The sequence below is a fragment of the Pezoporus occidentalis genome, unplaced genomic scaffold (genome assembly GCF_034315485.1).
Source record: "Pezoporus occidentalis ecotype Australia unplaced genomic scaffold, CSIRO_AGI_Poc_V1 ctg10, whole genome shotgun sequence".
Taxonomy (NCBI): Eukaryota; Metazoa; Chordata; class Aves; order Psittaciformes; family Psittacidae; genus Pezoporus; species Pezoporus occidentalis.
Window position 1 is genome coordinate 10,926,382 of NW_026912779.1, and position 14,995 is coordinate 10,941,376.

General features: G+C 39.3%; 1 protein-coding gene across 4 annotated transcripts in view; it reads right to left on the minus strand.

Annotated features, from left to right (window-relative positions):
• The window catches only part of AFTPH (aftiphilin), a 48,731-nt gene that overhangs the window by 16,863 nt on the left and 16,873 nt on the right, over positions 1-14,995 (minus strand). For all 4 annotated transcript variants that reach the window (XR_009963398.1, XM_062611545.1, XM_062611534.1 and 1 more), the window contains exons 3-6: positions 6,412-6,563; positions 5,752-5,878; positions 5,378-5,434; positions 3,015-3,137 (exon numbers count right to left, since the gene is read on the minus strand). Coding sequence is in view for 3 of the 4 variants with exons in the window: in XM_062611545.1 (XP_062467529.1) it covers positions 3,015-3,137; positions 5,378-5,434; positions 5,752-5,878; positions 6,412-6,563 (459 nt within the window). In the remaining variant the exon portion in view is untranslated. The remainder of the gene's footprint in view (positions 1-3,014; positions 3,138-5,377; positions 5,435-5,751; positions 5,879-6,411; positions 6,564-14,995) is intronic.

Here is a 14,995-nt window from a genome sequence, read left to right on the forward strand (position 1 = left end):
CTCCTACTTCTGCATCACCACAGTCTCTCTTCCAAAGTCTTAATCCTTCAGCAGGAAGTCACACATGTACACAGAGAGGCACTGATCTGTATACAAATCCCATGTATGCCAGGCTTTAAACAACTCATTTCCTTAAGCAAAGCCTAGGAATCTATTGATAAGAGCCTCTCCTTCTAATAAGAAAGTCAATATTCTGAAGCTTCTAAATATAAGAATGACCCATCATCATCACTATCTGAAAACAGAGGCATTCAGAAGTTTTAATTAAATAATTACGCATTAACTGGATAAGCTTAAAGATATATAAATTGTTATATCTAAATTACCTGCCTTTAGAATAAGAAGTTTCAGTGTCTACCAAAACTGTCTATATTTCCACTGTATATTTACCAATGTTTATAGCACAGTTCCTAATGAAATGTTTACCAAAGTTGGGGCACATCATCTTAATACCACTACAATTTGGAATATTCCTAAAGGCAGTCTGCACAATGTGAAGCTGGATTTTTCTAAAAGCAAACAGAAGCTACCAAACATTAAGAGAAGATAAGGCCAAGAAAGAGACAAGGTCTCTGAGGTGGAGAACTGATTGCTCCTGCCCTGAAGCTTTCTCAATGTTACTTAACTGTGGCCTCTTAATGGTTAGAGCTCTAACTCATCTCTTACCCAAAAGCTTACTTCAGTATTTGTCTTTCTGAAAACAAAAACAAAAAACCCAAGGCCAGCAGCACAGACAGATAGCACAGAAGCTTCTGGCTATGTATTCATAGACCACAGTTATGGAACTGAGACGGTCTTGTCAGAACAAGTGATGGGACAAGATTATGCAGCCCAGAAAGCCAACTGTATGCTGGGCTGCATCAAAAGGAGCATGGCCAGCAGATCAAAGGAGGGGATTTTCTCTTTCTACTCGGGTGTATGAGATCCCCACCTGCAGTCTTGAGTCCATCTCGGAGGGCAACAACACAAGAGGGATGCAGACCTGCTGGAGCAAGTCCAGAGAAAGGCCATGAAGATGACGATCAGAAGGCTGGAGCACATCTGCTATGAAGACAGGCTGAGAGAGCTGGGCTTGCTCATCCTAGAGAAGAGAAGGCTCCAGGGAGACCTTAGAGCAGCCCCCTAAAAGGGCCTACAAGAAATCTAGACAGGGACCTTTTACAAGGACACGTAGTGACAGGACAAGGGGGAATGGCTTTAAACAAACAGAGGGGAGATTTACACTAGATATCAGGAAAAATTTTGTCCCTGGGAGGGTGCTGAGGCGCTGGCACAGGGTGCTCAGAGACGCTGTGGCTGCCCCATCCCTGGCAGTGTTCAAGCCCGGGTTGGACAGGGCTTGGAGCAACCTGCTCTAGTGGAAGGTGTTGCTGCCCATGGCAGGGTGTTGGAACTGGATGAGCTTTAAGGTCCCTTCCAACACAAACTATTCTATGATTATCCCACTGCTTGTCACAGTTTGGAATTTTGCTGCAGGAGTACCCAAAAGTACAAATTCATAGAGAGAGAGAGGAAAAAAAAAAAAAAACCAAACAAAAACCAAAAAAACCTCTGATAAGTAGAGGTTCTTTATTTTTGGCACTCAGCACTACAACTGCCAAGCAACTGAGAAAATGGCACATGTCAGATGCTGCTACTTCAAGCTCTTGCAGTTCTTTACACTATGTTTAGCGCACGGTTTAATTTGTTTTCCACTCAGTAAAAAAATGGAACTTTGAATGCTGCAGAAAGCCAGTGAAATTTTCCTACTTTTTTTCATATACAGAAATACACTAGTGATTTCTTCAGCTCAGACTGGCTGCAATATCCATTATTGTTACATTTTCTAATGCCCAGTCCAGCTGCTTAGTTCTACTACAGTATTTATACAGAAGCAGCACAGGAGCATCACCAAACCTGTATAATCGCTATATAAAACAATTCAGTTCTGAGACCACTGACATACTGCTATTCTACAGCGAAAAAATTCTCTGGTATAAGCATGTCACAGAGCTCTGCACTATGGCAGAGCAGGGAATGCAAGAAAATCCCTATACTCAGAAAAACCTAGTGTAAAGTTTAGCTGTAGAACAAGGACAATCCATTCTGGAATGCCATTAAATGACAAGCATAGCAGGTAACCAAAGATGCTGGGTAGATTAAACAAGACCTGCGCTAAGCTGACCCTCTGAATATGTGCTGAGTACCACTGTAGTGATATTGAAAATGAAATGTCTCTGCACATCTCACTAGCTTGTTGACAACCACACACGCTGCAACACGCATGGCATTTAAGTGGTTTTCTAATGTTGTAATATCAAAACTGCAAGAAAAGAATTCATGAAATTCAAAAGCTCACTCCTAAACAGATCTGAACTCATTTTTTACCAGACTTAGAAGACAGAGAAGCAACAAAGCAGCTTTCTGTTTTCAATAAAACCTGGCATAATGGGCCAATAGAACTTGTACAGTCAGGCACTTATTCTAGTAATAACTGTACCCAGAATCTGCTTCCAGGCAGCTGGGCTGTTTTTCATATTACTTTGAAAAAGACAGGAAAGGAAAAAAAGGAAAAGAACATGAACAGTACACATGTAGATACAGTAATTCAGAAGAAACAAGTGCTAACCAACAGGCAGAATGATGTCCTGTAAGACATCCTACAAGACCTTTGCTTCAGAAAAAGGGAAGATGAAGAACCTTAGCCAAAAAAAAGGACAAATCCAGTTACATCTAAAATTTCTGGAAGTAACTGTCCGCTGCCTTTTAAAGCAAACTGCTGCCTAACAGAGGTATCATCAGGACTCAAATGCTGGCCACCAACTGCTAGTCTTACCATAGGCACTCCCTTCCAGTCACACATGAAAAGCAGACCCAAGAGCAAGACTTCAATCTAACACAAGGAACACCTGCCCTTTAAATACAGGTGGTTTTGCACACACCATTTAGATATTTAAATATGAAGGAAGAGGCAAAGCATTCCATTGTTTCCCTCATTCTTTCTTTTACTCTCCTCCCCCTTCTCTATGTTTTACCTGGAACTGATCAGATGTACAGGTGTTCATCTCTGGTGATACAGGAGGTGTCTGTCCTATTGAAGCTATTTTTTCTGCTGCAGATATTGGTTTCAAAGGTTCCTTGGTAGGCTCTAACATACCCTAAATAGAGAAATAAATAAAAAAAATAATAAAGCACACACATATATATTCCAAGAACTGCAGATGCAAATAAAATAGGAACACACCACTAGGTAGTACTACCCTCAGCTAGGGGCTTTGGTGTAACCAGTATCTTGGACACTTTCAGTGAGGGGGACGGAAGGAGATGGGACAGGGAAGAGAATCATCCTGGTTCCTTAGGCATAAGAAATATTTTAGAGCCAGTAATAGAAACCTAAGTGCTTCACGGGAGCTTGCTTTCAGCTTTCAGTAATGTAATTTAAGATGGAGGGAACAGTTACTTGACAAGGTGATGGCTTCTCCCTGGTGTGTACAGACTATTCTAGAAACATCAAATGGCCCATCACAAAGGTACAAGTGCATTCATTCCATTTCAACAATTGAGTAGTTCAGAAGAAACAAGTCAAATTATCAGCTTGCAGAATGATACCAAGAACAGTAATTACTGACATGGATATAAATGCATTAAAAAGCTTTAAGAAAATAATTAAATGACATTTTTAATTTTAAACAAGTGGTCCAAAGATAGGCAGCACTACGAAAATGTCTGAAATCTCTTAATAAAATTGAGGCTGAGAAAGGGTAAAGTTTGTGCCAAGGTGGTTTGCATGTCTCGGCGCAATGAGGTATGAGAAAAGAAACCCCCAAATAAAATAACTGGATTTGCATCCAGCATATTTAAAATCATTTCAGGAAGCCAGTCACCAAGATGCTTCTACACCATATTAAGGGAGCTTAGGATTTAACCACAAGTTAAATCACTTCTTTTGGACAGTGGAGAAGCACCTGAAGCAGGGTGGCAATAGGAAGCTGCAAGCCACTTTACTCCTAGCATCATCTCTATCCAGCTTATTGTGTGCTCAAGTATATAAAATAATTTGGGGATAATTAACCAGCAATACCAATTAATTGCAAAAAATAACTGCATGTGTTGCGTACACAGTCTTGCTCACAAATGTGTTACAGGAAGAAAACAGCAATTACTACGAGATGTTTTATCTCTCTATATCAGAATACCATGCTTACATCCAGAAGAAGGGCATGAGCTGACCTTGATGCAACAGCTCTAGAAAATGACTGTAGAAGTCACTCTACAAAATTAAGCTACAGATTAAATTGGCTTAATGTATACCAAAAAAGACTGTAACCCTTTTATGTTCAATTTGTGAATGACAATATAGAAGTGTGTTTGTATGTACATATATATACAAACACACAAGTTTTCTGAAAAAAGAACATCATTTATTCTGCTCAGACTAGCAAAAAATGGCAAATCTTATCTTCTAAATGTTTTTACAGACACTGCACAGAGTCTGAAACATGGGAATTTCAGAATATCGGCATAAGTGAAAACCTTACTGCACTGGGTCACTTGAGTTTCATTTAATCTACAGAGATCTAAATTATGCTTCCTGTTTTTATCTAGCATTTGGGGCAACACAACATTATTGGCTATACGGTGCTGTTTGTATGCATAAATAGCCTGTTATATATACGTCGGTCCTTTATGAATATGACAGTAACACTGCAAAGCATTACTATGCATCATTCTTTACCTAGGGATCCTGAGATGCAATCAAGCAATTAACAAGCAGCCTATGAAAGAAACAGCTGCACAAAGAAGAATGCTTAAGAGCACTGAGAAAACTTCCAACACACATTTGATAGAGTATCTTAACTATTGAGCAATACTTTGCCTTCCTTTGAAGCAACTGGTCTCTAGCACCACAGCTTCCCACAAGTGCTGACGTGAATTGATGTTTTGATGAATTTTGATGTTCCTTTGTCATTTTTGACAACTATGTAATGATCTAGTTTCTCGTGTCAAGCTCGAGTTGATATTTTTACATCTACACCTTATATTTAACAGTTAAAATTCAAAAACTTTTTACTGCTGCATACACATTAACAGATTACTTCACTCAGGTTTCTTTTTAGAAAGGGCCTTAAATCGAGCTTAGACTAGCTAGCCCACTTTACTCAACGGTTTGCTTCCTGAAATAAGTAACCCAATACTTCTATTTATAAAGTATCTGCTTGCACATGTAATAAAAGTTGTGTACCTGATGAGTCTTTTCTCGCATTTCTACTGATGCCTAACCCATAATCATAATTAACAAAATATCTTTCAGCACACTTGGTGCCTAATATAATTTAATATATTGCATTATAGAACATTGTTGGAACTATAGCAAAAAACAATACTAAAAAAAGCTTACCAGTCCTGCTGCATACATGGGTACTATAACAGGCTGTTTCTTGTTGCCTGTAAAGAGCTGATAAGACAACAACAAAAAAATTTACTAAGAGTTTCCTGTGTCAGTGACAATAATATTTTTCCAATGTTATATAACTTGTATAAGGTTAGTATCAGAGAATAAATACTATGTTAAATATAACACAATGGTTAAAAACTAATGCAACTTTTAATATTAAAAGGGATTATAAAAAGTTGTCAGATGGTCTGCCACGAAAAGCAGTGTTCAGTGCAACTACGCAATTAAGAGACAAGCATTCATACAAAGACTTCCACCCGACTCTACATTTAAAGCAGCTCCATTATATAGAAAACAAGTTTTATGGACAGACTCACAATATTTCTTGTGTCGATTCCCAAGGAGCACAAAAGCTTTTTGTTGCTGTGGGAGCCACCCCACTGGTATCTCAGTCCATATGCCTCATGGATATCCTGCAGCTCTGTCCACACATCCATCAGTTCCCTACAGAACCCATCATAAATCAAGTTATCAACAGGAATAACAGCTTCACAGCCTTGAATACTTATTCTAGTTTTTAATGCAAGTGACTTATTATATGTTCCAATTAAACTTACACCCAAGCACAATACCCAGGGGAACTAAAACTGCACAGTGTTCTCAGAACAATTTTAGATGAGACTTCTGATTGGAGAATGATGTCCAGAGCAGATAGGACAAGGCCTACGGAGACTTCATCACCACTTTAATAAATACAGTGATTTACATCAAATGTGACTAATACGACATATTCTGATTCACTCAGAGACATCACTTAAAAGATGATATGCTGCTGACTAAGTTGATATGCTAAATGAAATATTCCTGGCATATGTAGTCACTGAAAACAAGCATTCTGCTAGATAACTGATTTTTACTCGATAGTTTTTCAAAATGCTTGAAACAAACAACTTACGTTGAATTACTGCTATATGTTTTAAGTTCCTAAAGACACATTTCTACTTCCATTTTAAGTGTGCTGCATTGTGGTTTCTTACCCAGTATTTGCTAAGGTCTCATCGGTTGTCATCTGCTTTTCACCCGCTTCCAACAAATGGTTTAAGGAACTGATTTCTTCTTCAATTTCAAGGACAGGCATGGAAGGAAAACAGACTTCAAATATTCGTTCCAGACGACTTAGTAATGTTGTCTGTAGTAAGGAGAAAATATTTACGTCAAGTTAACTGCTTTAAAAGACTCCAAAATTATAACAGTAAGATGGAAAACAATATATAGCTGATACGGAGTTTCACTTACCATCAAATATTTAACTGTCAGAGGATCACAAGACTTTATAAGCACCAAATACAAGAAGCTGCTAGCTACTGAGAAACAGTAACAATCTTGCCCTCTGCAAAGCAAGTTCTTACAGAAAGTCTGGAACAGTTCTTACCAGAGTTAAGAGTCTTTGCTATGATTTAGCAGAAAATAAGTGCAACAAGTATTTTGCTACATTTACTTCAGATATGTTAGTCTCCAAAGCTATACATGCTAAGGGTTTTATCAAACATCTTTTTGGTAAGCTTAGTATCTGTCAATATAACTTCCACTCGATGATACAGTTCAATCCAAACTTGAGATATAACATTGTTTCAGAAGACAGATTCACTTCTTATAAGGTATATGCAGTTAGAGGTCACACAAAACGGCCTGACATGGAACGTTTGTTCATGGTGTGATAGCAACCCTGAAAACAGTAAGGAAAAGCTATCTGTAGTCCTAAAACCCTGTTACTATCAGTGACTGAGATGTAGGAAAACTATAATCTCCAGCTTCATTTGGTATAGTTCATGTGATGGTCAGGTATAATGCAGAAGCCAAGACTAAGGCATTTAAACATCGCTCGTCAAAAAGTATTTGTAAGACTTGTTTTGTACCTCTCCAGACTAAAACCCAAAGAAATTCCACCCCCCCCCCCAGTTCCTTAATTTCTTGCCCCAAAACTTATTTGTCTGTTTTTATACATTACAGATTATTTAATCAGAAGAATTACTTTCCTCAATGCATTTTACCTTTCCTCCAATTCATGATTCAGACAGTTAATGCTAAATGCTGTGATCCTTCAGGGGTTAGAAGACAACCTTGGGAGTGTTTCTGTCCTAGCCAAATAACTTAAAAAACAAGAACACCACTAACTTCTATTTTAGCAGCATAAGAAGTCAGCTAGATAGCAGCATGGTTTGTATAACCACAACTTTATCAATGTTACTTTCCTCTGACCTTCTTTCTGGTGTCTTGTGTTATAAACTCATATCAAGAGTATGTAAATACACTCAGAAGCTTTGTGGGAAGGCTACAGGAGAGCTACTGATCTATATTCCACAGTTTTGAGAGAGAAGGCAGGATTTCCTGCTTGTCAAAGTAGTTGTAACCATGTTTTGATGTTGCCGTTACTTCAGCAGCCTTTGAGAGAAAGGCAACTTAAGCATCTTAGGAAGGCAGACAGGGTTCTTATGTTTCATAATGCATTGTCTCCTGCTTTTCTCTCCACCAGTGTCACCACCTCTGCTGTTGGGTAGGATAGGGCATCAACAATATACACAGCACATACCACGGTTTCCAGGCATTTTAATTCCACAGCCTGTACTGGGCCTTGGTAGATAAGATTTAATATTCAAAATAAAACAACCTCCTGCCATCAGAAACCAAACAAAAAAATCCCCCCCCCCCCCTTTTTTTGCAAGTATAATATGCTTACCTCTTCTTTAATTCTTCTGTATTTCTATATAGACACAGAATTTCAGCTTTATTATAGCTCTATGAACTCTCTGTCTCAGACACCAGTTGAAGCACTGACATGGAATGCATTTTTCCCCCTCCAGCTCAACCCATTAACACAGGTAACTGTCAAACTCTTCACATGTATTAAAAAGTACCAATTGCAAGGTATGGTCATAAACATGAAACTAAAGACTTTCTTTAATGTACCTGTTGTTTTTTTTTTTACCAGAAACACCTTAATCTCTCTTCTTGCTAGAGGAAGAAAAACAAGCCTGGCACAAGCCCAACACTTCTATCTTTCTAATTTGGAGTTCCTCAGCAGCCACCTTTCCACTGCTCTGCTGCACTGCACACAGGGTAGTATCCCGCAGCTCCAATACCTGCTTTTCTACTGGGGAAATGGAAAAGAAACTGAGTAGGCAAAAAATCCCAGAGGCACCGCACAATGCGCGCTAGTATAGCTATGGCAGCAGAGCCCTCCTGTGGAGATGCAGCATATTCCAGCAGCGACGCTGATTTAGAAAGAAACCTCAGACAGAGGGTTTTGTTACAACTGAAATGATGTCAGTTTCAGAGAAGCAAGGCTGGCAGGTGGAAGCTATGTATTTTAGTTAGACCAAGCAATACAGCTGGGATAAACCTTTACAGTTCACAATTAAAACTTACCAACAACATTTCTCATTAGAATGATCTGAAAATTTGCCTGATCTCAATTAAGCAAACCACTGATCACGTGCATCAGCAACTATATGAAACATAACAGAGGCAAACACTATGTTATCAAATATCTTGACTGTGTATTGGAGTCAGGATGGTAAGTCAGGAACTAGGAACCAAGTCTGTTCAGTCTATGCTATTTGGCTGCTAACTGCAAAAAGTGGGAAAATTAACTCGCTTACAACATCAGCTCTTCAGTTTTGCTACCTGTGGAAGAAATTCCTGACAGGGACAGCCACCAGGCTCAGTTACTTGCAAAACACAATGTCAAAATACCATAGCTGTTATACTAGTAAAGGATCTGAATTACACAGCACACCTGACTCAAACTTTTTTTTCCTCCTTTTCCTCTTCATTACCTTTGTGGTATACTTTGCCCATAATGAGTGATGTTCTACAGTACGTAATTTTCCTTTTAATCATCTCTTAACACCCAATCATTTTAGCTGTACAGTAAGGTACAATACTTGCCACATCACTTGTGGGCTGTTTTGCATTTGTTGACCAGAACTAAGTCACCAATTCACATTTCTAGGAGGTAAAACTAAATAGTATTCCAGATTCTAACCTAAAGTTTCAGCATACCAAAGCATACTCTACATAAGTTTTAAACCTTAATTTTGCCTCCAATATATCACTTGGCCCTATCACATGAACAGGTGACGCATACTTCATTTGTGTAATACAGCAGGAATACATATCCCCAGTGAAAAGGGAGAGGCAGACGAAAGGCACTGGATCATGAAAACAGCAAGGCATCATGTTTCTTGAAAAGGATCAACATTTCAGAACATGCTAGTGACTAAGAATATGCTCGCTTAGGTAATGAAAGAATTAACAGAAAGCTTCTAAGAATCAAGCAGCATCTCAGTCAGCTCCCGGTTTCAAATCTGAGCTTAAGAATTGTGCCAAAATTTCAGGAACAGTTTAATTATAGCTTCTTTACACTTCCTTTCATCTTTTCTACATTTCCAGAAATGCTTAGCCCTTATTTATATACGATGGAGAAGAACGGTTTCCATAGCAAACCAGAGTAATTAATTCTATGTGTGCAAATGGACACAGGGAAGAACATACAAACACCCATTCCCCCAGGCAGTGGCAGTGTCCTTAGTGGAAACAGCTGAACTCGTTCTAATTGGTAATGAAATCCTGTGGTCACAACTCCCAGGTATAAAGGGCATTACCAAGATTTTGAAATTAGTGTAAATGCCCATCTTCTACAAACCTCAATCTATGGCATGTATAAAATAGAGTAAAAAAAGTATTATTTCTGTCATACACAGTAGTGTCACCTCTTTCAGGATGGAAAAAAGGCAGAAAAGAACTTCTCTCCACTTTTCATGTCACTGAAAGCATTTGATACCCAAGTGCTTTCCACTGCCATTTGAGAAGATTAATTCTTAAAGGCACTTACTGAAGACGTGAATGAAGGCTACAGCTGCCATTCTAAAAATTAACTGTGATTCTCTTAACAGTGACAAGCGCAAAGCCCCACGGTTTCTGTGACTACACAGAAGTTTTTGGTAAGCACTTAAGTTATGTGGCAATCACCACCTGAAACAATCAAAATATCACAGACCTAGCAGACTTCTAAGTGAGAATGACAACCACAGGATTAGAATTTATCTCCTTGGCAGTTAAAAAGGGGGCAAGATCCAGTCCACAGAGCTGAAAGGCCAAAGTACTTAGTTTGCAGAATTTGTTTTTCTCTTATTTTCCACCACAAGACTATAGAACCAATGAACTCCTTCAACACAGCAAATCTATGCAGGCCAGCCAGCACACTAAAATCCTCCTCAGCCAGCTCCAGGTCACCTCAACATTGACAGGTTGCTGCCTTTCTTCAGAGCTACGAGAAGATAATAAAGACAACATACTTGGGCCATGCTACAGAAACAGTTGACCTAACTATTCTATGATTCTATGACAGGAATAGCAGTTTTCACCTTATGACTGCTGTAATGTTTCTCTTGGTGAAGTTCTGGGGAACTCCATGTACAGGGGTTGTTTGAGGGAAACCCCAAGAGTCTTCTTGCTTCTTTCCATGGTCCCAATTACACACGAGCTGTGGAGCAGACACAAGAGCTTCTCCTCATGCTGGAAGCTGAACAGTGGAGTAGCACTTATCCCTCCTTCTACCCCACTTTCCATCGGAGGGGACAGCCCCACTTATCTACACAATCCCTCATTTTCCACACTCTTGGTTACAACCCACAGCATCTCTGCTTTGGCAGCATCCAGAGGTGCTTTAAGAAGGGGAAGAGCTGAAAGCAGAGCACATCTTCAGCCCTCCTTTTTCCTGCTGCCAGGAAAAGAGGCTACAGAAGAAGCAAACTCAAGCTCTGGGCTGGTTGCATCTATCAAACACAAAACTGGAAAATCTAAGAATAAATAAAGCCAGTGTAATAGTTAAATGACTGAGCATATTTAGATATTCAAGTTTTATCTGATAGAAAAACATAAGAAAGGAGACAGAAATGAACATATGAAGGATCCAAGATGCTAAATGTATAATTTAGGAAAGGAATAAAGTCCATATGGACACGATCAGCTCTTAGTTAGGATTCAGAAGCTGAGTGAAGTCTCTCAAAAAACAGCAGAACAAAGCTCAGGGGCCAGACGCCAAGAAAAGAAACTGATTAACCAGAGAGATTTTATGTATTTATTTTAAATCAGGAACCCACAGCTCTGGAGACTGCCTAACAGAGGTATTTATGACCATTTAAACAAAATAAAGCTGAGGTTAAATGAGAAACTCCCTTTGCTGGGGTTTCTAACAACCAATCCATATTTTCCAGGAGCATATTTGCCTTTGAGGAGATAAGTCACCATATACAACTCTACCTTCACCATATGTGTGTGTGGGCTGGGGAGGGCTTTTTTTCCCCCCCCAATTTCCTTTTTTTTTTTTTGGGGGGGGGGGGGCATGGGGTGCTGGTTGGTTTGTGTTTTTTTGGTTTTTTGTTTTTTGTTTTGGTTTTTGGATTTAAGAGCTAAACTACATGGCCACAGAGTTAACGTGGGGGAGCTGAAAAAAGGATTTCAATGGATGCAACTCGCTATGGGGAACATACCAATCAACTTCAGCGGGTCTCAGAATCTTTTGGACTCAATCATTAAACAAAGATGAACAGTCAACTAAGTCATAGCTTGGGCTAGAAGGAACTATTAACAAAGAATGGTCTTGGTTGGAAAGAACCGTTAACAACGAATGGTCTGGGTTTCAAGGAACCTTAACAGCTCACCTAGTTACAACCCCCTGCCATGGGCAGGGGCACCTTCCACTAGACCAGGTTGCTCCAAGCCCCATTCAACCTGTCCTTGAACACTGCCAGGGATGGGGCAGCCACAGCTTCTCTGGGCAACCTGTGCCAGTGCCTCACCTCATAGGGAAAATTCTTTTCCTAATATCTAATCTAAATCTACCTTCCTTCAGTTTCAAGCCACTTCCCCTTATCCTGTCGCTACATGACCTTGTAAAAAGTCCCTCTCCAGACTTCTTGTAGGCCCCTTTAGGTAACGGAAGGCACATTTTCATGGGGGGTGGGTTACAAGTGCACATGAGCAAACAAATAACACAAATCACTAAGCTCCTAGCTAAATGGGGGCAGTTTTTAATTTGGAAAGGCTCATGGACTGTTTAAACTAAGAAGCAGCTTCCCTTCCACATAGCAACAACTTATTTCTTTAGCTCTTGTGCAGACTCTGCTTAGCAAAGAAAGCACCTTCTCAAAAGCAATGAGAGAAGAGCTGCAGGCAGAAAAAAACCTGAGTAAAAAAAGAGAAGCTAAGCTTATGACAAACACTAGTTTATCTTCTCATGATTCAAATGTGATGGCCTTTCTGCACCTCCTTGGAAAAGCAGGTGTATTTAAGATGGTGCCACAAATTTCTCACAGGTAAAAAATGGAATTATTTCACTTTTATTACTGCAGGCAATTTATAATGGAAACACTGGTCCTAAACTGAGATTTACAAGCCAGAAGAGGACACAAGAGCTAAAACCTCTCACCAACACAAAATGAGGACTAAGGTTTTTTACAATTTAAAGAATTAAAGAAGACAATGATAGTCCTAAATATTCCCAAAACGTTTTTAGACAGTAACTGTGAAGATCTTGAGATCAGCAAAACAAATCTGAAAATGCAGTGGTTTGAGAAAGAAGAATAAGATTTCTCTGGTCTTTTTACTGCTTAATACAAGAGAGCTATAAACCACAGTGAAGTTCAATGTAGAAATATGAAGCTGTCTCCCTTGTTCTTGCTGGAAGGCTTGCACATTCATTCTCCTTCAGGTGAAGAAGGTATCAAATCTTGGATCTTCCATATGGGCAAAGTGCAGTTTAACAGTTGCTTATCTTGACTACATAAAACTTCCCATTTCAGTTGGTCATGTCATTATTTTCTGGTCATGTTGTACTAACTTTTCAGCCAGGCTCTGAGAGGAAGTATATAAACAGAAACACTAAACCAGCCCCCTCCCAAACTATTCTCTTTTGTGAGATTCCCCACAGCCAGCCTGTTCTGAAATACAACAATTATGGACTACTTTTAATGGTCTGGTTTTTACTCTTTTTCAGCTGCACATACTTAAGAATCATGCTATGGACCTACACCCAAACCCTTCCAGACAGATATATTTACACTGCAAGTTTTTACCCAACTGTCTGAACTTAATTTAGCCAATTTACTTCAGTGAACCGAGAGGCTGAAGTCTTTATGGTCATAATTACTTTTTTCCAAGAGGATGACTTTATTGATTATCCAAGACAAAGTACTCTCTAAGTGACAGTGATCCAGGGTTTTCTTTGTCTTGATGTATACTTGTGGCTTAGTAACTGTGCATCACCCACACTGTCTGATTAATCTGAAGCACTAGAGCCTGTGAGCACAGGCTCTCTAATATGCATAGGATCTTAAAACCCACTTGGAGGACTGTTTAAGTTTCTCTTCCTCTCTTTCCAGTATTTGTTAACTCTCAGCTAAATCAGGCAAGAGTTCTGGCCTTCCAACCGAGCCACCATTCATCTCCTCTAGAGACGTCTATATGCCTTGAACACAGCTATGCACAGGTGTATTACCCACCCACATGATCACTATAGGTAATAACGGCTCTTGCGCTATGCTGCCTAAGTCCTATATATATTCTTAATGCACAATACTGCAGAGTAACCCCCCCAGCTGACTAACATTCAACACTATCTCATGGAAAAAGCTGTTCTACAAGCCTTACATTCCTTATAAACAGAACTTAGTAGTGTGCTATGCGATGCCATAGAGGATTAATGCATATGGTACAGCCCATGTACTTGTTACGTCAGCCAGTTCACCCACTGCTACATCCTACATCAGTTTTAATGAACACAAAGGCATGTCTATAGCTAACACAAACCTACAACTACCGAAACCAACTATTACACATTTTCCAGCTGAAGACAGGCATTAAATGATTAAGGTATATGGTAGTATTATTATGGGTTCAAATAATAGTCTGTGTACCTGTGTCCATCAGCCTTTGAAACTGGAACCTTTTCTAAGGGGTTGCAAATTCTTCCAGTAGTTTCAACTGAATACCATATACCATGCCCTTTTCTTCCCTCCATGCAGCACTACTGAATAGAAGAGGTCAGCATGTTACTAATCCTACATTGCAGGTTGTGTGCAAGATTCGGAGCATCTAAGACCAAAGGCAAAATAGGAAAGACATAATGATCTTTTTGTCAGTATGTGTCACTATATAAGGTCATTTTGTGACCTTTTCCCTTTACTTTCTTCTCTTTTATTCTACATTTTGTAAGAAACACTGGATTAATTAGTTGAATTCAAGCAAAGCCTAACTTCTACTTAAACATTATACCAAATCCACAACTTTCTAATCAGTTTGCCAGGCATGTACCTTACAATCACGGCCATGCTCAGGAAGCATAAAACCCTGCTGCCACCTCCTCACCCAGAAGACACAAACTAAGGAACCAGAAAGGAAAATACGCAGAGACCATTGGCAAGGGACCTTGAACTACTGGTAAGTAACTTTCCCTTCATGGTGCATTCTGGATGGGCAAAAATTAAACAGCAATGCTGTTGGCTAAGTACATAAAAGCAGAAAACTGAAAAATAAAGAATGACATTAAGATCACTGTGT